This window comes from Miscanthus floridulus, chromosome 19 (assembly GCF_019320115.1).
Source record: "Miscanthus floridulus cultivar M001 chromosome 19, ASM1932011v1, whole genome shotgun sequence".
Classification (NCBI taxonomy): domain Eukaryota; kingdom Viridiplantae; phylum Streptophyta; class Magnoliopsida; order Poales; family Poaceae; genus Miscanthus; species Miscanthus floridulus.
In genome coordinates this window covers 57,826,809-57,853,501 of record NC_089598.1, presented here as the reverse complement: position 1 = coordinate 57,853,501, position 26,693 = coordinate 57,826,809, and the positions used below count along the sequence as shown (strand labels likewise).

At 40.6% G+C, this 26,693-nt stretch overlaps 1 protein-coding gene across 1 annotated transcript; it reads right to left on the bottom strand.

Moving 5' to 3' along the window:
- Nucleotides 1-2,228: 2,228 nt before the first annotated feature.
- LOC136527769 (cryptochrome-1-like) lies at nt 2,229-26,274 on the bottom strand. Its single transcript, XM_066520608.1, has 6 exons — nt 26,101-26,274; nt 25,480-25,995; nt 6,389-6,610; nt 5,399-6,114; nt 3,509-4,114; nt 2,229-2,474 (listed from the first exon to the last, which is right to left on the bottom strand). Exons 2-6 carry the CDS (start codon nt 25,793-25,795, stop codon nt 2,409-2,411), a joined length of 1,926 nt encoding a protein of 641 aa, XP_066376705.1. The 5' UTR covers nt 25,796-25,995; nt 26,101-26,274; the 3' UTR covers nt 2,229-2,408.
- Between the last annotated feature and the right edge of the window lie 419 nt (nt 26,275-26,693).

Here is a 26,693-nt window from a genome sequence, read left to right as displayed (position 1 = left end):
AATTTTTTGCTTGCCTCTTTGCCTCTCTTTTGATTCTTGTATTATTTCTTGCCATGCTCATTTGTGTGAAAATTATTTTGAGTGCATCTAGGATTGCACTGTAGACTGCTTAGCATTGTTTCAATTCTTGCTCTTAAGGACCTATAACATTGTGTGATCTTTTGCTTAAGATTTCATTAGGTATGATGGCCCAAAGAATTTCTTAGATTGCTTTTGTAGAAGAATTTAGGTGTTAAGGTGCTAAGGGGGGTTTAGAATTTGCATAGGAAAAGATTGTTGCTTTAACTTTTACCATGCACTCATGAACTTTGATTTTGAAACTAATGAATCAGAGTGTGAAACATTGTACTTTATATTACAAAAATTGATAGCACATAAGGTTTCATATCGATTGGCGTTGGCTGAATGTACCATGTTAGTTTGGCCTTGATAATTGTTCATCGGAACGTGAAATTGTTGCATTGCTGATGTATGAGGATCATATGTGTATGTTGCTATTTGCTAGCATTATTAAAGTTCAAATCATGTGTATTACTTGACGAAGGCTTTTGAATAAAATTTCATAATTTGCATATCCATTACTTAGTAACTAGACGATGCAATATGCTCACCAACCGGTCTAGCAATATCAACATAAGGTTTCACTGTACTTGCACAATAATTAGTAGAAGTATGTAATGTAATGTATTTGTAAGTTGGACCTTGGGCCTGTAATAATGTAATTGCAGTGCAGCGTATTGATAGCTCTCTGTGTGTGTCGAGCAATAGGTCTTGATCTGTTTGGTCATTAACAGCAGTACGGTAGTAGAATAAACAAGAACAATATAACCGGCCCTAAAGGCCAGATGTTATATGATGGCAGAAACAATACGATTTATCAAATTTACAAAGAGCTAGGGCAGAAAATTTGATTTAGCTGCAAGGTGTAGATGAAATAATCGTTACCTAAGCCCTGTTTCGGATTCTTAAAATCAGTTTTTGGCTCTAGTTTCTAAAATTTGGATTCTGAGCAAAAATTGGTGGGGTGTTTGGATTCCTAGTTTTTAAGAATCTGACTTCATTTATTGCTTTATGGTAACAAGAAACTAGCAAAAGCTAGGTGCCAACAGCTTTATGGTTTTTAAGAATTTGATAAAAATTAACAGAGAAAACTGCCTTGTTTGAATCCCATCCAATTCTAAAAGCCAGATTCTTAACAACCGGCAAAAACTGAAGGCATCAGGCCCCCTAGTCGACTTGCCAAAAAAAAAATTACATTGATGTAAAAATGCGCCAAACACCTGAGCACGTAACGTGCAACCCACAACAGTGCCTCTTGCCGCACTCACTGCGAAAACTGGCCTGGCCTATTTGCAAAACCGGCCCAACCTGTTTGTAAAGCTGGCCTAACCTATTTTAATAGCCTTCATTCGTTAATAATTGTTCAACTGTATGTGTAGAAGGATGGTTGGAATGGCCCAACCCCAAACTGTTGAATCTCTTGCCCTGAAGGACCGTGTGGATGCATGTGTGCTTTAGGATGTGAAAGCAGAGTTGTCACAGAGTAGTCAAATCTGACTTTGACACTTGTACACTGAAAGGACCAAAGTACACCAATCATAATAGAAATATGCTCAGAATCTAGGGCTAGTATGAGGTATTTTGGTCCGCTAATTGTAAAAAAACGCTATAAATAGAGCTCTCCATGAATAAAGGCAGAAAGATCACTATTTACCAGATTTCACTCCACTATTACACCTTTACTTCTCACTTCACTATATGACTTGGGCAACCAATCATCTAAGACTTCTGTCGAGACATTTGACGTCCACCTGCGGTTGAGGAAAGACCGAAAGAGCAAGGTGATGGACAACCTTAAGAGTTCCAAAAGAGCCCAACCCACCCCACCCATTTCTCAAGACCCAAACGGGGAGACTCTCCCGAAGGCCATATCACAGCTGGAGGAGTCCTATAGGTGGCTAGCCACAGGAGCGAGCGGCGGTGCCTGTGACTACTCTAGGGCACTACGGCGGCTACATATGTTTTTTTCATTACAACTGTGATGTCTGTGATCAATTATCCTTGTTTTGATCGAGTTGTTAAATGTCGTGGTATCAAGTTTAACTTGTTCTTTTTTTGTTGGGTGACTAACTTGTTCCAGTTGTGCTTAGTGTGGTAACTGGTAACGTTGATGAGCCATTTAAACCAGGCTAAATTAGACAGTTCAGCAGCGGCCCAAACTATGGCATGTCCGTGAGCGATGTACTTTCATCAAACAAAAGTTGCCTCATATGGGAATAAGGGTAGGCGGTGTCAAACTAGTTATAAATTACAGAATAACTTTTACATGATCACTAAAAATGCACCAAATAAGTTACATGTGACGGCAAATATTTCTAAAGATTTGCAACATCTTCAATGCGCTACTGCTAAGCAGGTCTCTTGGATGGCCTAGAGATGCTCGTACCACTATCTTCACAGTCATTATCTTCAACCTGTAAGGAGTGATTCAGATGTCTATAAGAATATAAATATCATTCCCCTAAATAGTATTCTGAACACATGCAATAAGAAATAATAAATATACAAATATAGGATGGGATCATCTGCATTTTTCAGGCGCTACAAATGGTTAAATCAGACTGGCACTATGTGCTCTGGTGATTGGTTACATTTTTTAGTAAATTGCCGAAAACAACAATCGGCACCTAATAACTATAAAAAAATTATAACTTCTAAATTAGTTTTTTTTAATAACAGGGTAGGGATATGAAAAGAGGAAGAGGTCTAGCTAGAAGAAAAATCCCCGCAGCAACTATGCCCTAGTAACACCAAACTAGAACTGGTCCCAAGAGCTGTAGTTTTTTTATAGTGGGGAGCAAATTGTTTTATCAATCATGAAGGACACCTGGCCATTTTTGTATTATAGAAGAGCATACAAATTATTGTAGTTTTGTCAAATTTACTCCACATTTAAAGGAGTTCTCAACATCTTTCAAGGTTTTTCCTTGACCAAATGCTATTAATTTTGACTCTTTCAAAGGGTTGCACAGGTTTATAGCTCTGTCGTGAAATAAAGCAAGACATAGCAAAGTATCGCAAACCATTGAACCCCATGTGGATTTGGCATCATAGGTCGAGTGATGTGCTCATATGCATCACTTTAACGACACATGCCAAGCAGTGGCACCTGGATGACTTTTTTGAAAGTTATTTATTTCTACAGAAGCTGTCAAGTCAATCTGCTATCCACCTTTAAAGAACAATCAAACAAATTACTTGATTGTGTTTTTTGGCTAGTTCAACTACATATTTTGTTCTTCATGTAGCATATTCTACATCAGTTAAAACTAGTCCATTAGGAGGTCAACTTCTATGGCGTGCAATGATGTTCTAACTGGATGTTTGCTCTTTGTTTTTTAAACCCACATCAGGTGCTTACTTACCTTTTGGAAAGCTAGACAATATGGCAATTCATATGAACTTTCCTATGAAATTGTTGTTTCTATGCAAAGATAATCCAACTTACCTTATCAGTGCCATCCCTGTCTGCTGTCTGCTGGAGGTAGCCTGAATACCGAACAGAACAATTGTCATTATCATGAATCCGTGATTCCATGACTAATGAGGATGAAGATGAGGGAACATTGAATGCACTATCACTGCTAGATCTTTTCCTTGTCACTTGCAAGTTAGCAGTAGAGCCTGTGTCATCCATGTTTGAGGCATTGATCATATCATCTCGAATAATCTGTTTGTATGGGGCCTCCACTTCAGTAGGCTGTGACTTTTCGTTCTTGCCATTAGTAGACAACTTTGCCAAAACAACCTTTGGGATATCAAAATTCCTGATATTATTCAGATTGTCGTCCACAACTTCGCCATCTAGTTCAGCAAGTTTTGCAGCTGTGTCCAATTGCCACATTGTGGAGATGGCATCATCTAAGCATTCCCGCACCATATGAAGTTCTACTATGGGCTTAGGGTAGTTAAAGCTCAACTCAACTCCAGCAACTTGTAATATAGAGTTAGGAGCACCCCATGGACAATGGATCCATTCTGTTGGCATTCTAGCAAGTTCAGGAATCCAAGTTCTTACATATTCACCATCTGGATCGTACTTTTGACCCTGAACCTACTTTCGCATAAAACAAAAGGCCAGTCAGGACCTCTTTTGTATAAATAAGTTAACCCCCTCCAGAACAAAGCATTTACCAAAAATAAATAAAAAATGGCACTCACTCCAATGACAAAAACATGTCATTTAGGAAAACATTTTGTCAAACCATAAAAATTACAACATCAATAATAATTATATTATTTAGTATAGAAACATGTAAGTTATATGTCTAGAATTGTATTTCATAATAATTTGCAACCATCTTAAATTTCAAGGATCTTACAATATATTCTATAAGAAATTAGTGGTCAAAGATAAGCATTAAATAAAGACAATGCAAAACCAAATGTATCAAGTATTTTAGACCGGAGGGAGTAGGTGACTACAAAATATCTGTGGAGGACAAAATGAAAAAAAAATACAGCCATCAATCCCATACATGTCCGAGGGACAACCCATCCTGTTGCATGTTTAATAACCTACAAGAAGCAATATATTTCATTTAAGGCGAGAAAGGAAAATTATGCTTTTCACTAAAAATACAAAGTGGACAGTGCCAATTGTTTGCCCTTTTCAGGCCTAGGCAGCTCCACTAATAAATACAACAGAACCAGGCTACCCGCAATTGCCTTGGTTTAGCATTAACTACCAATTACACTTCTTTTAGAATTCAATAATTCATCAAGCTCTGAAGAAAATAGTTATGCTGTTTCTACTGAGCATCGTTTCATTAACAAATGAACAGTATTTAGTAAGAACCTATAGTGTCAGCATTTTTTTTCTTCAGAAAAGTGTAGTGCCAGCAATGATCACACAAGGTAAATCCATGAATTATTCATGAACTGGAGTTCCTCATTTAAACTTGTGTACAAGTTAACTTTATGTAATCAATCAGGTTGAACTGTTGGAAGTAATCACTGCATAACCAGTAGCTTAGTGTCAAGTCTTTTGTTCAGAGTCTGAGTCTTCGTTCAGAGTTTGTTCAGAGTTAGTGTTGTCCTGGTTTCCAGGCAGTAGTTGGTTAGTGGGTCAGTTGCCTCAGTCGTGAACTATAGTTTCTAGGAGCCACTATGGCCAGCTGTTAGTTACTTGAGCATGATTCTTTCTTGTAAACATTTCAGTTATAAATAACAGGCAACAACAAAAGCTGCATCTTTGCAGCGCCAAAACACTTGAGTCCTTGTGTGTTTTTGTGTAATCAAGTAACAGCAGTGAGTCTGTGAGTTGACAGAGGCATACATCAACTAATAGTTCAAGTAAGATTTGGAGCTAAAATGCATTGTTCTTGTAATTCCATACCTCTGGATTATCAAGACGGCTGAGCTCATGTCCATCAGGCAAACTCCCAGATATGTACTGCCAACCAAGAATATCACTTTCTAGGTCTGCATCCAGAAGCACATCCCAAAAGTACTTCATTCCCCAAATCCAGGGTATCTGTAGAAATTTTACAGCGAAACTTGAAACAATCACTCTTATCCGATTATGTGTCCAACCAGTAGCCCAGAGTTCCCTCATGCCAGCATCTACTAACGGGTATCCAGTCATTCCCTGTCTCCAAGATTTGAAACGGCCCTCATCCAATAGCCAGGGATAATGCTTCAAGTTACCCAGAAATGATCTTTCGTGCGTGAACGGGAAGTTAAAGCACAAGTACCGCGAATATTCCCGAAAACCAATTGATCTTAGGAACAATCGAACACTCTCCTCAGCTTCATATTTTCCTTCATTTTGCCACTTGACATGATGCATTGTAACAAGTTGATAAACCTTCCTTACACTCAACTCCCCGAAATGGAGATATGGTGACAATAATGACGTTGTAGTTCCCCCAACCTTCATACCATGTTTTGAATATTCTAGGAGACCACAAGACACAAATTCGTCAAGCATATTCTCTGCATTGCGCCAGCCAGGAGACCAGGCCCTGCTTAGCAAAGCATTGCTTGATTCCACATCCTTACTAGATTCAAGACCTAGATCATCAATCGAACAATAGCGAACATTCGCTAGACCTGAGTTTTACAACAAATTATTAAAATTAAAGCAGAAGTATGCCGATTTGTTGACTGGAGAGACATTAAATCCAAATAGTTAGAGGAGCAATCACTAAAATTCAAATGTGGAATACTCGAATGAATAGTACTTTGGAGCAAACAACTTACTCAAGCCGTTCTAGACATTATATGAGGAACCAAGACTAAAAAGAAAATTTCTATTTAGTGCAGAGAAATAGAAATTGTACAGATGTTCAAGAAAAGAGAAAATGATGCTATGGCAAAAAGTTACCTAGCGCTGCCACCAGCCTTGTAGGTGCAAGATATTGTGATATCTCAATAGGTAGATTCATGCATTTCTCCCAGTACTTGTTAAAGGTTGTAAATGCCTGCCCATTCTCATCATAAACATCCCATGGCTCGTAAAGTAGATCACCATTGAAACTTTGGACAGAAATACCATGGGCTGGAAGCTCATTCTTGATTTTGTCGTCAAGCACAAGTGAAATAGGGTCTACAGTGTAGGAAAGAATAAAAAGGCATCGCAAGAGAACCGAAGCAGAATAAATTGTAAGTGGCGAATGGGTAGAGCATGGATAATGCAGCACAAAAAGTCTGCCAACTTTGCAGACCAATGATTATTAATAAACTTGTTTCTTAATCGCAATCATATATTGGTTCAAGTCCAATGGAGAAGACATGCAATCGCACAAGGGATGGAATTGGGTCTAAGAATAACAAACTTCAATAGCTCTAGGAAATGTAGAGTTCCAATATAGAACTGGGGACCATAGGGCCCTGATAGTGTACTTATTTGTTTCAATAAGACTTTCAGCATGTGACCTCCTGAACTTGATTACATGGAGCTTAGTCATTGCTCATTGGCCTAATTGCTCAATCCAATGTTGTACATTTAGATTTTTAAGAAAAAAACTGCTCACTGACTTCTATCATGTTAAAATTAGGAAAGACTTATGGCAGATTACTGTTTACATTTTTTTTTCTATCACTTGCTTGCTTTGACTATGTAACACCCTAAAAATTTCTCTTTTCGAAATAGGGTTAAAAAGATTTAATTTGGTATTTCTGTGCTCATGAAAACATAGGTAAATAATATTTTTTATTAAATTAAAATTTAACATAGGGCTTAGCAACATTTTTGTGCATTCATGCCATCGCATTTTGTTTATTGTGATGAGTGGTTTGATCTAAATTCAAATTTATTTAAAATGTTTTTGAAAATGGGTTTGAAAATAGAATTCAGGAAAACAAAAGAAAATTTGAAAATAAAAGAATTTAAAAAGTTGTAAAATTTATTTTTGGAAAACTTACCAAAATTTCTCATTTTTATTTGAATTGAAAAGTGTATTTTAAACCATATTCGAATTTGATTTGGTTTACATTTGAATTTGGTTTTGAAAACAAAATAGAAAAGGATTTGAAAAATGGAAAATCCTCTCTTCTCTCAATCTGGCCCAAAGGCCTGCTCCTCTTTCTATCCCGCGGCCCACTCTCTCCTCCTTCTCTTCCTCTCCCCGCAGCCCAGCAGCGGCTTGTATCCTTTTTCTTCCCCGCGCTCCCTCCTTGGGCCGGCCCAGCCGAGGCCGCGCTGCACTCTCTCTCACCGCCGGCCCATACCGTGCGCAACGGCCCAGCCGAGCAGTGCGTCACACCGTTCTTTTCTTCCCGCGTGTGTCGCTGATAGGCGGACCCCACTCGTCAGCACTGTCTTCTTCCCGCTCGTGCTCGAGCCGGTCACCACCGCCGCTGCCGAGTACGCGCCGCCTACACATCTGAAAGCTCTAATTTGGTTTTGGTGAATTGATGAAACCCTAAGTGCTAACCTAGTTTATCAAGTGATCATGAGATAGGTAACACACTTCAAGTGGAGAAGCTAATGAAGATCATAGCAAGACAATGGTGATGGCATGGTGATGATCAAGGGCTTAAACTTGAAAAGAAGAAAGAGAAAAACAAAAAGCTCAAGGCAAAGATATAATTTGTATGAGCTATTTTGTTTTAGTGATCAAGATACTTAGAAAGTGTGATCACATTTAGGTTTGATAGCCGTACTATTAAGAGGGGTGAAACTCGTATCGGAATGCGGTTATCAAAGTGCCACTAGATGCTCTAACTCATTGCATATGCATTTAGGATCTAGTGGAGTGCTAACACCCTTAAAAATGTTTATGAAAATATGCTCACACATGTGCACAAGGTGGATACACTTGGTGGTTAGCACATTTGAGCAAGGGTGAAGAAGATAGAGAAGATGCCAGCGTCGATCAAGTGACCGGACGCTGGATCTGAATGCACCGGACGCTGACTGCCTGCGTCCAGTCACGCTGACCTGGCGGTACAGTGGCTAGGGTTCTCCACCGGACGCTGGGCTGTGTCCGGTCGAGGTGGACCGGACGCGTCCGGTCGAGGAAAAATAGATTTGGACCCTTACTGTACTCGACCGGACGCTAGTGCTCCAGCGTCCGATCAGTTTTGCCGGAGCGTCCGGTCAGCACTTAGCCATTGTGATCTGACGATTCAGTTTTAACTCAGAATGACACGTGGCAAAAATCAGTGGACCGGACGCTGTGTCCAGGGTCCGGTCAGTATGACCGGAGCGTCCGGTCAGAGCGCAGTGTGCCCAGTGAAGGGGTACAACGGCTCTATTTCGTGGGGACTTTTATTTAAGCCCCATGGCCGGCTATGGCTCACATCTTTGGCCATTTTCATTGACATAGCAACCTTGTGAGCCTAGCCAAAGTCCTCCCACTTATCTCCATCATTGATTCATCATCATAGTGAGATTGGGAGTGAATCCAAGTGCATTGCTTGAGTGTTTGCATATAGAGGCACTTGGTGTTCGTGTTTCGCTGCGGATTTCGCTTGTTACTCTTGGTGGTTGCCGCCACCTAGACGGCTTGGAGCAGCGAGGATCGTTGAGCGGAGGGTGGTGATTGTCTCTGGCTCCGATCGTGGTGATTGTGAGGGGTTCTTGACCTTTCCCCCGACGAAGCGCCAAAAGGTACTCTAGTGGATTGCTCGTGGCTTGTGTGATCCTCATCTTGTGTTGGTTGTGCGGCATCCTATTGAGGGTTTGGCATGTGAAGTCAATTAGCGCGTGAACCTCCAAGTGAGTGAATCGCCACAACGAGGAGTAGCTTGCCGGTAAGCAAGTGAACCTCGATAAAAAATCATTGTGTTCATCATTGATTCCGAGGTGATTGATCTTCATTGTTATTCCTTCTTGTGATTGATTAGTTTCTTCATATACACGGCGGTATAACCTTCTTGATCACTCTATTTACTTTACCGTAAACTAGTTGACAAGCTCTTTAGTGTAGCTAGTTGTGAGAGCTTGGTTGGTTGGTTGGTGTGGCTCTTTAGTTAGCCTTTGAGAGCACACTAACATAGGGTAGTGTCATAGCTATTGTGTGAATAGACACTATCTAAACTAGAATTATGGTAGGTGGCTTGCATTTTGAGTAGGCTAGCGCAACGCTTGCTTTGCCTCATATTTGTCTAACATTTTTGTTAAGTGTTGTTGTAGAAATTTTTATTAGGCTATTCACCCTCTCTCTAGCTATTAGGACCTTTCAAATGGTATCGGAGCCGAGGTCACCGTTATTTGAGGCTTGACAATCTTCGGTGTTAAAATGACTTAAATCAACAACACCAAGAAGCCACCCCAATTTGATGGCTCCAAATATCCCTATTGAAAGGCTAAGATGACAACTTATATCAAGTCAATCAATAGGAAGGTTTGGAAGGTGGTAGAAACAAAAATTGAGATTGAAGATCCGGAGAATCCCACCGCGGCCGAAGAAGTACTTCTCCAAAACAATGATATTGCTTTAAGTGCTATCCATGATGCAATTGATGAAACAACATTTGAGCAAGTCAAAAATATTGAGATGGCTCATGAAGCATGGAAGAAGTTGAAAGAAACATTTGAGGGCACTCAAGCCGTGAAGGATGCAAAGGCTTACATTCTCAAAGAAAAGTTTACAAGCTTCAAGATGAAGGATGATGAGAGTGTGCCGGAGATGTTCCATAGGCTTCAAATGCTTATCAATAATCTCAAAGCACTTGGAGAAGAAGTGAAGTATAAGGACTTCTCCCGCAAGTTCTTGAGATGCTTACCTTCAAGATTTGGCACATTGGTCACTATTCTAGTAAGGAGTGGTTTGGACACCATGACACTAAACCAAATGTTGGGAGATATAATGACCGATGATACATATAGAGATGATGATGAGAAGGAAGAAAATGAGAAGAAAGATGAGAAGAAGGATGCGAAGAAGAAAAGCGTGGCATTCAAAGACACATCATCCAAGGGCAAAGCAAAGCAAGAAACTTTAAGTGAAGAAGATGAATCTTAGGATGATGATGATGATGAGAAGATGGCTCTATTTGTCAAGAGATTTGACAAGTTCATGGTGAAGAAGGGCTACCGTGCTACAAGAAAGAAGTCTTCATTCAAGAACAAAGAAGAGTGAAGAAGGTGCTTCAAGTGTAGAAGTAAAGATCATCTTGTTGCTCAATGCCCATACAATAGTGACAATGATGATAACAACAAGAAGAAGGACAAAAAGGAAAAGAAAGAGAAGAAGGACAAGATGACTTTTAAGAAGAAGAAGGGTGGTTCATATGTAGGCACTTGTGATAGTGATGCTTCCTCAAGTGATGATGATGATGATAGTGATGATCACAAGACCACCAAGAAGAAGGTTCTTGCAAGCATCGCCATCAATGAGAAGCCTTCTCTCTTCGAATCTTCATCATGCTTCATGGCTAAGGCCACTAAGGTACAATCTTGTGATGATGAAAGTGATGAAGAACATGTTGATGATAATGAATAAGAAAATGAAAATGATAGTGATAGTGATGATGATGAACCTATTAAGGATGAATTAATTGACATGCTAGAAGATGCTAGAGAACACTTTGATATCAAGAGAAGGGAATGCAAAAACTTGCGTAAGGAACTAAAAGCCCTTAAGCAAGCCTTTGATAAGCTTAATGCATCTCATGAGAGGCTAGAGGAAGCCAATGAGAAGCTTGGCAAAGCTCACAAAAAGCTTGAAAAGGCTCATTCCTCTTTGCTTGATGAGCAAAATAAAAAGAAGCATGTTGAAACTTGCAATGTAGGTTTAACTTATGACATAATTGATGAATCACTATCTATGCCTATCATTGTTGCTCCTACTAACCCTTCTTATAGCACTTCCACTTCTACCTTATCTAGTAGTGATGGTCTCACTTGTGACACCTCACTAGTTGATGAGGACATGACCTCCATACATATGACCATGCTTGGAGAATCATATGGAGACCAAGGAGATCAGCGAGGGTGTCCAAGTTAAAAAGGAGGTCCGAGGCTAATTCGGTTCGAGTCCCCAAGGTAGAGGCCCAAAGCAACTCAAGTTCGAGTCTGTCTCGGGTTGCAGGACCAGTCTGCCTTAAATTGGTTACCCAGGTCGCATCCGGACTCCGTTTTCGATGATCCATATATGGATGGAAAGCTAATTGGATAAAGAAGCCAACCCAATTGGTTTCACGTTAAAAGACCTTCGGAATCAACGGGAATCATCGAAACAAGTCAGCGTCCAGAATCTGCCAGGGTGCTACGACACCGTCTTTTGGTCCGTTGGACCGTGTATCATGTTTGGGCCCATTAGGGGGCATGTCTAGGGGGGTGACGCCCAAGACTCTATAAATAGCAGCCGTCGCTCTCCTTAGGGTTTGGGTTTTCTTTAGTTCTTGATTTTCTCGTGAAACAGACGTCGTTTTGCTGCAACTGTTGCCGTCAAGGCCGCTTGCTGTGAACCAGGGCCTCAGTTCTTGATCTTGTTCGCCTGTGGCGATTAGTCCTTTCGAATAAAGACTTGAACTCTTTCTTATTATCATAAGCCTCATATTTATTTGCAATTTTAGATTGCGTTTATCTCATTCTTGCTTGTGTTCTCGATTCGCTTGCAGGAAAGCCTTCTCGGCGAGGTCAATCACGTTCGCGTGGTTGATAACCAACGGAGCAGTGGTGTAACGGTTGCGGGGGTCCGAATCAATCTTGGTTCGAAGCCTAGATCATGAACGTCGAGTCTCCACCAATCGACGCTATCATACCTTTCGGAAGATCGGGCCTAGTCTACATCAAGTGGTATCAGAGCCCTTGTTGCCCGTTAGGTATAACTTTGTTTTCCCCTTTAGATTGCTACTATTTTTATTTTACCTATAGTCCACAAAAAGCCAAAAAATATACACTATCACATATCTCTAGTCCTATAGCCCCGATGTGCCTTTGCAATTTTTTTAATTTCAGTTTGCTTTATTGAACTGTCGTCCCTCGCCGCATCTTAGTGTTCGTTGTGTTCTGATCTTGTTCTTGGTCTAGTGTCAAATCTTGTTTCCTTGTGTGGCTTGCATCAGATTGATCTTCAGTTTTTCTTTGGATCTGAAGTAGTCACGGAATGGGTTGCGTGATTGAGTTTGTTTTGTCTAGCAATTCCTTCTACGACTTTCTCGGTTAAGTATTTTTCTTCCATGGTGAAAATATCTAAAGTCTAATCTCTTATGTGCGGCACTTTTGTGAGATAAAAAGCATAAAACAAAGAAAAAGGCAAAGAGGTGCAAAAACCAAAAGAAGAAAAAAAGCCGCACCAAAAAAAGAAAAAACTAAAGAAGGAAAGAAAAAGAAAGTGAAAAAAAAGTTCAGAAGTGCTTGCATCCTTTTGAGTCCTTGTGCTGAGTTGTATTGTATTGCTTGCTTGAACTAGGTTCAGAACCAGTTTGGGCCAGCGACATAGACTAGCTTGGGACTACTTTTCAATCTTGCAATTTCTGAATTAAATTATTGCTATTCCTTGCTACTATATTGTGCATGTCCAAGCTCCACTTTCTTCTAACCAAGTACAGGTTCGCCTTACAACTGTTACACTCAAGCTACAACGGTATCACAGTCACCAATCGATTACACCGCCTGTTGCTTTAGTAAGAACACTTGTAAGACCGTGGTAGGACACTTGAGAGTTGAGTGCCTTGTTTTTTTCCTTGTCCACAACCTAAGTAGTTGATAGGGATAATACTTTTGTGTTGTCTTTTGCTGTCTTCTAACAATGACAGGTTATTCGTATCCACCGACTTATGATGGTATCGGTGCTGATGAGTACATGGAGTGGGAAATTGTCATCGATAACATATTTGCTACTCGCTTTATGTGTCCAAGGAGGAAGGTAAAAAAATGCAGCTAGTGTTTTACGATATTCTGCTTTATCTTGGTGGGAGTCTTTAGATCCTTCTGATAAACCTCAAACTTGCAATGATATGAAACATCTTATGAGAGAAAAATTTATTAATCCATCTCTTGTAATTAATTCAAATGATGAGGTACATCAACTAGATCAATCTCTTATTATTCCTCCTGCGATGCCTAACCTTTTGCAGGACAATGTACAAAAGAGCGAGGATGACATGATAGAAAAGGAGATGCTCACAGCCTCATGTGAAAATTCAGAACCATCAACTATTAAGCCGACTTGAACTCTTTCTTATTATCATAAGCCTCATATTTATTTGCAATTTTAGATTGCGTTTATCTCATTTTTGCTTGTGTTCTCGATTCGCTTGCAGGAAAGCCTTCTCGGCGAGGTCAATCGCGTTCGCGTGGTTGATAACCAACGGAGCAGTGGTGTAACGGTTGCAGGGGTCCAAATCAATCTTGGTTCGAAGCCTAGATCATGAACGTCGAGTCTCCACCAATCGACGCTATCATACCTTTCGAAAGATCGGGCCTAGTCTACATCACTAGCGGTTGAGAATGAGAACCTCAAGAAGGATGTCACTAAGCTCACTTACACCTTAGCTAAGACTTATGATGGTGAGGACCGCTTGCTTATGTGTTTGGGTAGCCAAAGAGATTCTCTCTACAAAGAGGGATTGGCTTATAACCCCAAGAAAAGCAAAGCGGCCTTTGCTCCTCACAAGACTTGTTTTGTAAAGAACAATGGTCGGTTTTGCACTAGTTGCAAGCAAGTGGGTCACAAAGAGCAAGAATGCAAAAACAAGAGCAAAAATGCTAATGTATCCTCCATTAAGCTTGATTCATGCTATATGCTTACTAAGGGTACAAATGGTGTGAAGGCTAAGTTCATTGGTAAACCATGGATGGGCTCAAAGAAGAAAGCCATTTGGGTTTCAAAGAGTTTAGTAACTAACCTTCAAGGAGCCAAACAAGTTTAGGTACCTAAAAAAAATTGATCTTCTTTTGTAGGTCAATTACAAAGCCGGAGGAAGGAGCCAAGCAAGTTTGGATACCTAAAAAGAATTGATCTTCTTTTGTAGGTCAATTACAAAGCCGGAGGAAGACATTGGATTCTTGATAGTGGGTGCACTCAACACATGACCGGTGATGCAAGAATGTTCAACTCAATCAACACCAATGACAATGATGGATATGATAGTATCACATTTGGTGACAATGGCAAAGGCAAGGTCAAAGGGCTTGGTAAGATTGCAATATCTAATGACATGAGCATATCCAATGTGTTGCTAATAGAAAGCTTGAACTTCAATTTGCTATCCGTGGCACAATTATGTGATCTTGGATTCAAATACATATTTGGGGTAGATGATATAGAGATCATAAGTGTAGATGGGTCTAACTTGATCTTCAAAGGCTTTAGATATGAGAATCTATACTTGGTTGATTTCAATGCTAATGAAGCTAAATTATCTACATGCTTGTTCACTAAGTCTAGCATGGGTTAGTTATGACATAGAAGGCTTGGTCATGTTGCAATAAAACAATTGAATAGATTGGTTAAGCATGACCTAGTTAAAGGCTTGAAAGATGTTGTGTTTGAAAAAAATAAGCTTTGTAGCTCTTGTCAAGCCGGCAAACAAGTTGGAAACACCTATCCTAAGAAAAGCATGATGAGCACTAGTAAAGTATTTGAGTTATTGCACAAGTATTTGTTTGGGCCAACATAATACACTAGTATCGGTGGTAATAAATATGGATTTGTGATAATGGATGACTACACTAGATACACATCGGTATTCTTTCTAGTAAACAAAAGTGATGTATTTGCAACATTCAAATCATTTGTCAAAGGCTTTCACAATGAGTTTGAAATAACCATCAAGAGAGTTAGAAGTTACAATAGTAGTGAGTTCAAAAACACTAGAATTGATGAGTTGTGTGATGAATTCGGAATTAGACATCAATTCTCGGTCAAGTACACACCTCAATCAAATGGCCTTGTTGAGAGGAAGAATATAACACTTATTGATATGGCAAGGTCTATGCTTAGTGAGTACAATATGAGTTAATCTTTTTAGGCCGAAGCTATCAACACGGCCTGCTATTGTAGCAACCGCCTCTATTGTCATCGATTGAAAGAGAAGACACCATATGAGCTCTTGAATGGTAGAAAGCCCAACATTGTATATTTTCGGGTCTTTGGTTGTAAATGTTATATCTTGAAGAAAGACATAAGATTGAACAAGTTTGACAAGAAATGTGATGAAGGATTCCTACTTGGCTATTCCACCATAAGCAAAGCATATAGAGTTTGAAATTTGGATAGTGGTACTCTTAAGGAAGTTCATGATGTTGAATTTGATGAAACCAAAGGTTCACAAGTAGAAGATGAGAACTTGGAAGATGTTAGAGGCATTCAACTTTCAAATGCCATGAAGAACATGGATATTAGTGAATTGAGACCTAGGCAAGTGAATGATGATGAAGATGATCAAGTATAAGTGCTCTTTAACTCAAATGTGCAAGATGATACAAATCAAGTTAGTGCAAGTGGATCTTATAAAAATGAACAAGATCAAATGGCTAGTACATCATCTCTACCCAATGATCAAGCAAGTACAAGCAATCAAGTTCCAATGCTCCAACTAACCAATATTGCAAGAGATCATCCTTTGAACACTATAATTAGAGATATTTCAAGAGGTGTACAAACAAGATCAAGATTGGCATCATTTTGTGAACACTTCTCATTCGTGTCATCCATTGAATCAAAGAAGATAGATGAAGCTTTGAAGGATGTTGATTGGGTGAATGTTATGCATGAAGAATTGAATAACTTCACAAGAAATAAAGTATGGGAATTAGTAGAAAGATCAAAGGGACACAAGAAGATAATAAGAACTTGGAAGATGTTAGAGGCATTCAACTTTCAAATGCCATGAAGAACATGGATATTGGTGAATTGAGGCCTAGGCAAGTGAATGATGATGAAGATGATCAAGTGCAAGTGATCTCTAACTCAAATGTGCAAGATGATACAAATCAAGCTAGTACAAGTGGCTCTCATGACAATAAACAAGATCAAGTGGCTAGTACATCATCTCAACCTTTTGATCAAGCAAGTGCAAGCAATCAAGTTCCAATCCCCCAAACAACCAATATTACAAGGGATCATCCATTAGACACTATAATTAGTGATATTTGTAAAGGTGTACGAACAAGATCAAGATTGGCTTCATTTTATGAGCATTTCTCATTTGTGTCATCCATTAAACCAAAGAAGATAGATGAAGCATTGAAGGATGTTGATTGGGTGAATGCTATGCATGAAGAATTGAATAATTTCACAAGAAATCAAGTATGGGAATTAGTGGAAAGACCAAAAGGACACAATGTGATTGGAACCAAATAGGTCTTTAGAAACAAGCAAGATTAAGATGGGATAGTAGTAAGGAACAAAGCAAGATTGGTAGCACAAGGCTATACTCAAGTTGAAGGTCTTGACTTTGGAGAAACATATGCCTCGGTTGCTAGATTGGAAGCAATAAGAATCTTGCTAGCCTTTGCTTGTGCCCACAACATCAAGCTCTATCAAATAGATGTTAAGAGTACATTTCTCAATGGCTACATCAATGAAGAAGTATATGTTGAGCAACCTTCCGGTTTTGAAGATGTTAAGAAGCCCAACCATGTATACAAGTTGAAGAAGGCATTGTATGGCTTGAAACAAGCACCTAGAGCATGGTATGAGAGATTGAGAGACTTCCTCCTCTATAAAGGGTTCACAATGGGTAAGGTTGACACCACTTTTTTCATCAAGAAGATTGAAAATAAATTATTTGTATGACAAATCTATGTTGATGATATCATATTTGGATCAATAAATCAAGAATTTTATGATGAATTTGGGAAGATGATGGCTAATGAGTTTGAGATGTCCATGATTAGAGAGTTAAGCTACTTTCTTGGTCTTCAAATCAAGCAATTAAAGAATGGTACATTTGTGAGTCAAGGCAAGTACATCAAGAACATGATCAAGAAGTTTGGAATGATTGATAGCAAAGTCATTAGCACACCAATGGGAACCAATGGCATCTTGGATAGTGATGCAAGTGGAAACATGGTGGATCAAAAATTGTATCGGTCTATGATTGGAAGCCTACTCTATGTGACCGCATCAAAGTCGGATGTCATATTTAGTGTATGCATGTGTGCAAGATTTTAAGCCTCACCAAAGGAAAGTCATTTGAAAGCTACAAAAAGAATATTGAGGTACGTGAAGCATACACCAAATGTTGGTTTGTGGTATCCAAAGGAGCAAAGTTTGAGCTAGTTGGTTACTCCGACTCGGATTATGCGGGATGCAAGGTTGAAAGGAAGAGCACCTTGGGCACATGTCAATTATTGGGAAGATCACTTGTTTCATGGTCATCAAAGAAGCAAAATAGTGTTGCATTATCAACCGCCGAAGTCGAATACATATCCGCCGGTAGTTGTTGTGCACAAGTACTTTAGATGAAGGCCACTTTGAGTGACTTTGGAATCAAGTTCAAGAAAGTATCATTACTTTGTGACAATGAGAGTGCAATCAAATTGATAAATAATGCGGTTCAACATTCAAGAACAAAGCACATTGATGTCCGCCACCATTTCATAAGAGATCATCAATAAAAAGGGGACATTTGCATTGAGAGTGTAGGCACCGAAGATCAACTTGTCGATATATTCATCAAGCCATTAGATGAGAAAATGTTTTGCAAGCTAAGGATTGAGCTGAACATATTAGATTTCTCAAATATGTGTTGATGCACCCCCACCAATATGACATGCCTCTCCTTCGAGTACTCCAAGGTAAAAGTTGATTGGCATGATATACATCTTTGCTAAGGACATGATTAGTGTATCTAGTCACATTTTCAATTTTATTAGGACATTTCAAGTGGTTCTATTTTATTAGGCTCATTCATAAAAATCAAATGATTTTGATGTCTATATGGTATCACTATTGCTTCTATGCTTGACTTAATCTAGTGATGGCATGACATGTTTAAGGGCTTGTAAACCTAGTGTTTAATATAAAAAATGAACTATAAGTGTTTAACTCAACATGGTACAAGATAACCCTTATTTAGAGGTATGAAGAAGCTTGTCCTTGGATCAAACCAAGTTAAATATCTTTGACAAATGATCTAGATTAGACCAAATTTGGAAAAAAAAAATGATCCTCACCCGATTGATTGACATTGATAATCTCGACCCTACAAGTAATACTATATATATTGAGAACCTTTGTGGTCATTAATGACAAAGGGAGAGAGAAATAAAGATAGTAGCAAAGATAGTGAAAAAGGAGGAAGAAATGTCATAAAGGGAGTGAAAAATAAAGATATCTTGATATATGACACAGGGGGAGAGATATGACAAAGAAAAAGGATTAATTAAAATTTTGAGCACACAAGTAGGGGGAGCAAGCTTATAAACTTGTATGGTGCATTTGTATGTGCATTTCATATGTTTGCTTGCATGACATAAGTTTTAAAATTCAAAATATCCATGCTTGTGTGATATATGCTAGTTGTAAGATTGAATGATGAAATGAAATTACTAGATAACTTTCATTTCCAAGTAAGTGTTTACAAGTGGTATAGAACTAACTATGGTGCTAAGGATGATATAATGGTGCACTCCGATTGGTATCACGCTTCAAAGGTCCATCTTTTATCCTTTATCATCATTTGTTAGACATTGACTCCTATATTTCCTATCTAAGCATATGTGCAAGCTTCAATCCAAACTCTTACCACATATGTAGGGGGAGCATTTGCTACCATTTGGGGTTCATGAAACTTGTCCATATCCTTTTACACATGGTAAATATGCTTGGGTAAGCAACATGGATTCAATTAAATTTCAATTCATATCTTTGTATAAGGGTTGTCATCAATTACCAAAAAGGGGAAGATTGAAAGCTCTAGTTTGGTTTTGGTGAATTGATGAAACCCTAAGTGCTAACCTAGTTTATCAAGTGATCATGAGATAGGTAGCACACTTCAAGTGGAGAAGCTAATGAAGATCATAGCATGACAATGGTGATAGCATGGTGATGATCAAGGGCTTAAACTTGAAAAGAAGAAAGAGAAAAACAAAAAGCTTAAGGCAAAGGTATAATTTGTAGGAGCTATTTTGTTTTAGTGATCAAGATATTTAGAAAGTGTGATCACATTTAGGTTTGATAGCCGTACTATTAAGAGGAGTGAAACTCGTATCGGAATGCGGTTATCAAAGTGCCACTAGATGCTCTAACTCATTGCATATGCATTTAGGTCCAGTGGAGTGCTAACACCCTTGAAAATATTTATGAAAATATGCTAACACATGTGCACAAGGTGATACACTTGGTGGTTAGCACATTTGAGCAAGGGTGAAGAAGACAGAGAAGATGCCAGCGTCGATCAAGTGACCGGACGCTGGATCTGAATGCACCGGACGCTGACTGCCTGTGTCCGGTCACGCTGACCTAGCGGTACAATGGCTAGGGTTCTCCACTGGACGCTGGGCTGTGTCCGGTCGAGGTGAACCGAACGCGTTCGGTCGAGGAAAAATAGATTTGGACCCTTACTGTACTCGACCGGATGCTGGGGCTCCAGCGTCCGGTCAGTTTTGCTGGAGCGTCCGGTCAGCACTTAGCCGTTGTGATCTGACAATTCAGTTTTAACTCAGAATGATACGTGGTAAAAATCAGTGGACCGGACGCTGTGTCCAGGGTCCGGTCAGTATGACCGAAGCGTGCGGTCAGAGCGCAGTGTGCCTAGTGAAGGAGTACAATGGCTTTATTTAGTGGGGACTTCTATTTAAGTCCCATGGCTAGCTATAGCTCACATCTTTGGCCATTTTCATTGACATAGCAACCTTGTGAGCCTAGCCAAAGTCCTCCCACTCATCTTCATCATTGATTCATCATCATAGTGAGATTGAGAGTGAATCCAAGTGCATTGCTTGAGTGTTTGCATCTAGAGGCACTTGGTGTTCGTGTTTCGCTGCGGATTTCGCTTGTTACTCTTGGTGGTTGTCGCCACCTAGACGGCTTGGAGCAGCGAGGATCATTGAGCGGAGGGTGGTGATTGTCTCCGGCTCCAATTGTGGTGATTGTGAGGGGTTCTTGACCTTTCCTCCGGCGGAGCGCCAAAAGGTACTCTAGTGGATTGCTCGTGGCTTCTGTGATCCTCATCTTGTGTTGGTTGTGCGGCACCCTATTGAGGGTTTGGCGTGTGAAGTCAATTAACGCGTAAACCTCCAAGTGAGTGAATCGCCACAACGAGAAGTAGCTTGCCGGCAAGCAAGTGAACCTCGGTAAAAAATTATTATGTTCATCATTGATTCCGAGGTGATTGATCTTCATTGTTATTCCTCCTTGTGATTGATTGGTTTCTTCATCTACACGACGGTATAACCTTCTTGATCACTCTCTTTATTTTACCGTAAACTAGTTTACAAGCTCTTTAGTGTAGCTAGTTGTGAGAGCTTGCTTGGTTGGTTGGTGTGGCTCTTTAGTTAACCTTTGAGAGCACACTAACATAGGGTAGTGTCATAGCTGTTGTGTGAATAGACACTATCTAAACTAGAATTGTGGTAGGTGACTTGCATTTTGAGTAGGCTAGCGCAACACTTGTTTTGCGTCATAATTGTCTAACCTTTTTGTTAAGTGTTGTTGTAGAAATTTTTATTAGGCTATTCACCCCCCTCTAGCCATTAGGACCTTTCAACCTCGTTGTTGCCGTGCCTCCCAAGCATCTTAGGCCCCTTAAATAGGAGCGTCGTGCCGTCCGCATCGCCCCCGCATAATCCTAAGCCGCCGTGCTCACTCCAATCGCCTCGCTCGAGCTCGCAACCCTAGCCGCCGGGTCGCCGTCATCTCGCTGCGCCGTGCGCCGCCTCCGTCCACTCCCCACCGCTAAGATTTACCAAGGTGAGTTCGCCTCGCCGTCCTCTTTCTCCCCGTGCCCTCGTTTTGCTCTGTGGTGGACCGTAGGGCCTAAACTGGTTCGCCGACAAGCTTCCTCGCCGCCATCATGGCCGCCGCCACGCCGTCTTTTTCTCCGACGACCGCACTCTCTCTCCCCCTCCCATCTGATCTGCACCGTTCCCTTTAGACCCTACGGTCCAGATCGGCTGGTACCCCTTCGCTGCAAATTTTGCAAAAGGGTCCCTAAAGTTTTGTAGTATAGAACCCGTTGTCCCTGCAACTTTGTTAAAGAGGCCCTGCCTTTTCTTTAAATAGTATTGACAGTCCTTTGCCAGTTTAAAATCATATTTTATTTATTTTAAATTCGAAAATCATGTTCCATCTATTTACAAAATTGTCACTATCTTCATTAGGCCATATCTTCTCCGTTTTAACTCCGTTTTAATCCATTCAAGTTGCGTTAGATTCATAATTGAGTAATCTACATGTTCATCCTACTGTTAAATATATTTTCAACTTTTGAAATTCGAGGTTAGATTTAATCTATTATTTTATTAAAGAAAATCTTGTTTAATTCATAACTTTTTCGTTATAGCTCCGATTAGAGTGCTTTTCGCGTTTGTGTTCGTAGCGAGACATAGATTCATTTTACAAACTTTTCATCTTGATCTTATGTTTGGTGTACTATTTAAATTTAGATCTATTGTTTGCTTCGTGTATGATTGCATGGATGCTTGTGTGGTGCTCTATGATCATGTCCAGTCGGTGAGATATACGTGGTGATTAAGAAGAAAAGAAGAACAAGGATGTTAAAGATTAAAGCTTACCGAAAGATCGGTGTTTTAAGGCAAGTATATCATGAGATCTTCTTTGTCCTATACACCTTTAATCATATAATTCATGATGCATGTGTCGATGCGAACAGTAACCAACTAGTAAATATTTATCGTTTTGCCATACGTTGTGATCGGATATGGCCTAGCACTCAATGACATAGGGTTTATACTGGTTCAGGCAACGTGTCCTACGTCTAGTTTGAGTCGGTCGGTGACTTTATTCCTGAGTCCAGATGCTCAAAGCTTGCTGTGGGGTTACAAACGAGTAGGAGTAAGACGAGGATGTTAGAGGTTCGGTCGGACTCTGGACCGAAGGGCCGAGAGTGACGGGAGCTCCTACGCACGCTAAGTATTGGAACATATGCTCTGTGTAGATTTAGAATGTCTAAAGTTAGCAGGGAGTGAGTCGGAACGATCCATCTATTGTCTGTTGTTCGATCGTCTGTTGTCGGAATTGATCGTCCCCCCATTGGGAGAGGGCGCATCCCCTTTTATAGATGAAGGGGACGGCCTTACAAGTGAGACAGAGAGAGTGTGCTGCCTAGTCTTGTTGCCCACATCGTCGGGTACAAGACGGTTTATTGGCGCCCAGATGCATGTGGTTGGTTCCATCGTGTTCTTCTGGTATGGACAATGTCGGCGCCTACCATACTGTAAGACAAATGTCAACGCCCACAATATTGTTCGTTGTTCTGACAGGTCTGGAAAGTTATAAAGTACCCTTCTGACATGACCTGACAGTACTGTCCTACAGGTGTGCAGAGTACGGTCCTTGATATTGCGGTTGACTTGAGCGCCCCGTCTTACTTGCTCCGCCTGATTTTTTGAGTCCTTACCGAGAGGACGTCCCCGTTCGGTTGTTTCCAGTCAGCTCCGACCGCGCCGGTCGGAGAAGAGCTGTAAGCAGAGGTTCGGTGTACTCTCGGTCGGAGAAGCGAGTCGTAGTCGAAAGCGAGCGTCGTCCACTCCTTGGCCAGGCCTTCTGGTCGGAAAGGCGGGTCGGAGTCGAAGGCGAGCGTCGTTCCTTCAGGCCTTCCGGTCGGAGAGGGTGGGTCGGAGTCGGAGTCAGAGGTGAGCATCGTTCCTTCCTTGGCCAGGCCTTCCGGTCGGAGACTGGATTGCTCTTCCGATCTGTCATTAGGTATCTGGGCCGGCCTAGGAATTCCGCGTCGTTCGCAACGTCGTCTGCTGGGCTGAGCTTTTGCTGGGAAGCAGATCCATTAAGGACCCTGGGTTTATGAACCTGACAGCATGTGTCTACCTTGACTACCACTAAGGATTTCCTAATACTTTGTACCTTGTGCCTTGTTACCTATGGGTTGTTGCATTGGGTAGTATGATGATAGTGCTCAATTAAAGACCATGATCTTGTAACTTGACTAATGGTATGTGGAATAAATACTAAAAGATGTTTTTAGCAAAATGGAATCAGGGGGCTAGAGCATTGAGTTATTTTATGGTGCTCTACATTCCTTTCCCTAAGGACTTATCTGTAAGTGATCATCCGGGACTTACAGTACAGCTGTGAGGGCTACATGTCTCTAGCTTTAGCTCAGTATGAGGATCTTTTCTAGCTTGTTAGTGGTTACCTCTATTGGCGTAAGAATGACTTAAGAATCGGGTATAGGACAGCCTCTGTCCCCTTGTGTATAGGCTACATGTCATTGTGCCATCGGGAAGGGGAGGTTCCTACATCTGTTTGTTAAGTGAATCTAATGACCTTAACTTGTTAGACGAACCTTTGAAATGCTTCACAGTGAACCCTGCCGACCTTCCTTAGAAGTGGGTCAAGAGATTAGCTATCTTGGGCGAAAGGGTAAATCACGACTCACAGTGAAAGTGTACAACCTCTGTAGAGTGTAAAACTGGTATATCAACCGTACTCACGGTCACGAGTGGCCTTGGAACATTTACGGAATAGATGATGAACATAGATAATACTGATGATGAAGATGTTCACTAATGATTACTGTTTATGCTATTCATTATTCATGTTTACCTGATCATGTGTTTATATGGGCTTGTTAATAAACTTGTTGCCACCCAATTGCTAAAAGATGACTTATTAAAGCTAGTCGCAGTTAAACTAGTGTCAGCCTTTTGAGCCTCATGACCCCATGTTATATTTGTTGAGTACGACATGTACTTACGCTTGCTTTACTTTTTAAATCTTTGGAAAAATTCCGGATGGGTACCAGATTGCTAGAGTTTGAAGAAATTAAACTTGTGATCAACCAGTCAGTTGTCCCTGTGAAATTAGAGTCCTCATCCAAAGATCGGAGTTGTCTTTTCGCTGTTCGCTACCTAAGGTTATATTCTTTATACTAAGTATGTTATATATTGAGCATTGCCTATTGATATTACCCTTATTTGTAGCTATATGTGAGATTTGACTTCCTGGGCTCACATATGGTATGTATCTGGTTTTATTCTTAAAACCGGGTGCTACAGACTATGAATTTTGATCTTCTACATATTATGCACATATAAGTGAAATATAGCATTGACTAATGTATTTCAACTAAAGTCTATGATAAGAAAGTGGTTAAACAAGGAAAATTTTCTACCTAGGAATTTCATGTTTAGTCGAAGATGGTGAACCACAACTAATGTGAGCTGCAGTGTAAATACCAAAGCTTTGGAGCTAGAACTCTGCTAACTGTTTCACTTGTATCACCTCGAGATTAACATATTTGCTGGCCCCTCTTGATCTCGAGCTAATGGTGCCTAGACGTAATGAAAAAAGCTTTGCAGAGTGGTGGACAAAAGCAAGTCAAAAATTGGAAAGGCCCAAAGAAGAGGGTTTCAAAGTGGCTTGGACCAAGTGGAATCACAGTAGATGTCTCTTTCCCAGCACTTCTTCAAAGCGGAGATGAGGCTGTGGTGTAATGCTGGATCTTGAAAGCTGAAGCAGTTTTCTTTTTTCTTTTTCTTTGTCATGTAGAGGGCTTAATGTGGGTTTTGTTGTTCTGGTTGGGTCGATATATACGTTTGTATAACAGGTGATCATTTCGGGTGTTATCTTGTAACCTCCTCATACCTCCAAGGTGGGGTAAGGAGGTTTATGGAACTCTTTCCCCTTTTTCCCTCTCTTTTATACACAGATGCAAAGCTCTCCTGTGTGCTCTAGAAAAAAAAACACAGTCCAACATATGCAATTAGGTCGAAACATTTTAAGACTAAAAAAGTTACATACTGTAACTGGCTGAAAGCTTTGAATATGTAATCAAAGGACCAAGTGAATCATGCAAAATCTTTCAAAGAGAAAAAACTAATAAAGAAGTAATTGTGCTGAAAAATTGTATAAGACAGGTTAGTAAAGTTACCGTAGAGACGATTATAAACCACTCTAGTGGCACTGATGGAATGAACGCACTCCAAAAGAGCTGCAAGAGTGCTGTCCTCCGCACGGATCAGCACGAGTGGGCACCCGAGCAACTCTAGTGACTTCCCAAGGTGGGCAAGGGACTGCTTGAGCCACCACCGGGAGCACCTTCCAGGGTAATACTGCCCGTAGTCAGCAGGACACCATATGAAGAGAGGGAGGACAGAGCCCTCTTTCGCCGCAGCAGCCAAGGCCGGGTTGTCGTCAATCCTGAGGTCTCTCCTGAACCAAACAACGGTCTTCTCCGACCCAGCCATGCTCAGGAACTAATAGCAGTCTTCTCAATCGACCATGATAAGCCCAAGGACGGCGACTACCATGTAACAGAACTTCTCAAACCCATTTCGTCGAGCATGGCCCGTGCACATGTCATGGAACCACCGGAGGAACCAGCGCGCAACTGAGTCAAGGACAAAGTGTGGATTCCGATGGCTGCGCCAGACGTACCAGAGATCTCCTGCAAGAAGATAGGAAAGCCGTCACGACGCCCGGCCCATAAGCGACAATATTCGCGGATCAGGAAGGAGGCGAAGCGGAAGATCCAAGATTGAGGGGCACCAACCGAACCGCAACTTGTGGCTAGGAGAACAGGATCACGAGCTAGGCGACCACACCGGCATGGGCGCGGTGTAGTCTAGTGACAAGTGATCGAGAGTGGCGGTTGCTTGAGCCAGCCTCCCTCTCATGGCGGACAAGCAAATCGCATGGGGACCAATTGGGAAAGAGAGCCTGGTTGCCCGTCCCCAGTTGACCAGTTTCTGATTTTGGTAATTCTAAAAAAAAAAAAAGTTTATGATTTTGATAAGTTTTGGGACCAATGGACATCGGTCGCTCAAGCCGGCAGCTCAACTCGGGGTTAGCAAGTTGACCAGTTGCAATTTTCTCTCATTTTTCAATTTCGTAGTAATTGTATTTTTCATCAGGTTACTAATTGCCGATAAATATCATTTTAATTTTTCTCCTCTTATTTAAATTATATGAAGTGCCATTCTGGTTGGTTTGATCAAATTTTAGACCCATAATAATTACAACTTGCATCACTAAGGGTGTATTTAGTTTGAGGAATGAGGTAGTCTATCATCTTCTCACTCCTCACTTTTTTTATTTGATTTGTGGAATAAAATGAGTTAATCCATCACCACATCATTCTTCATA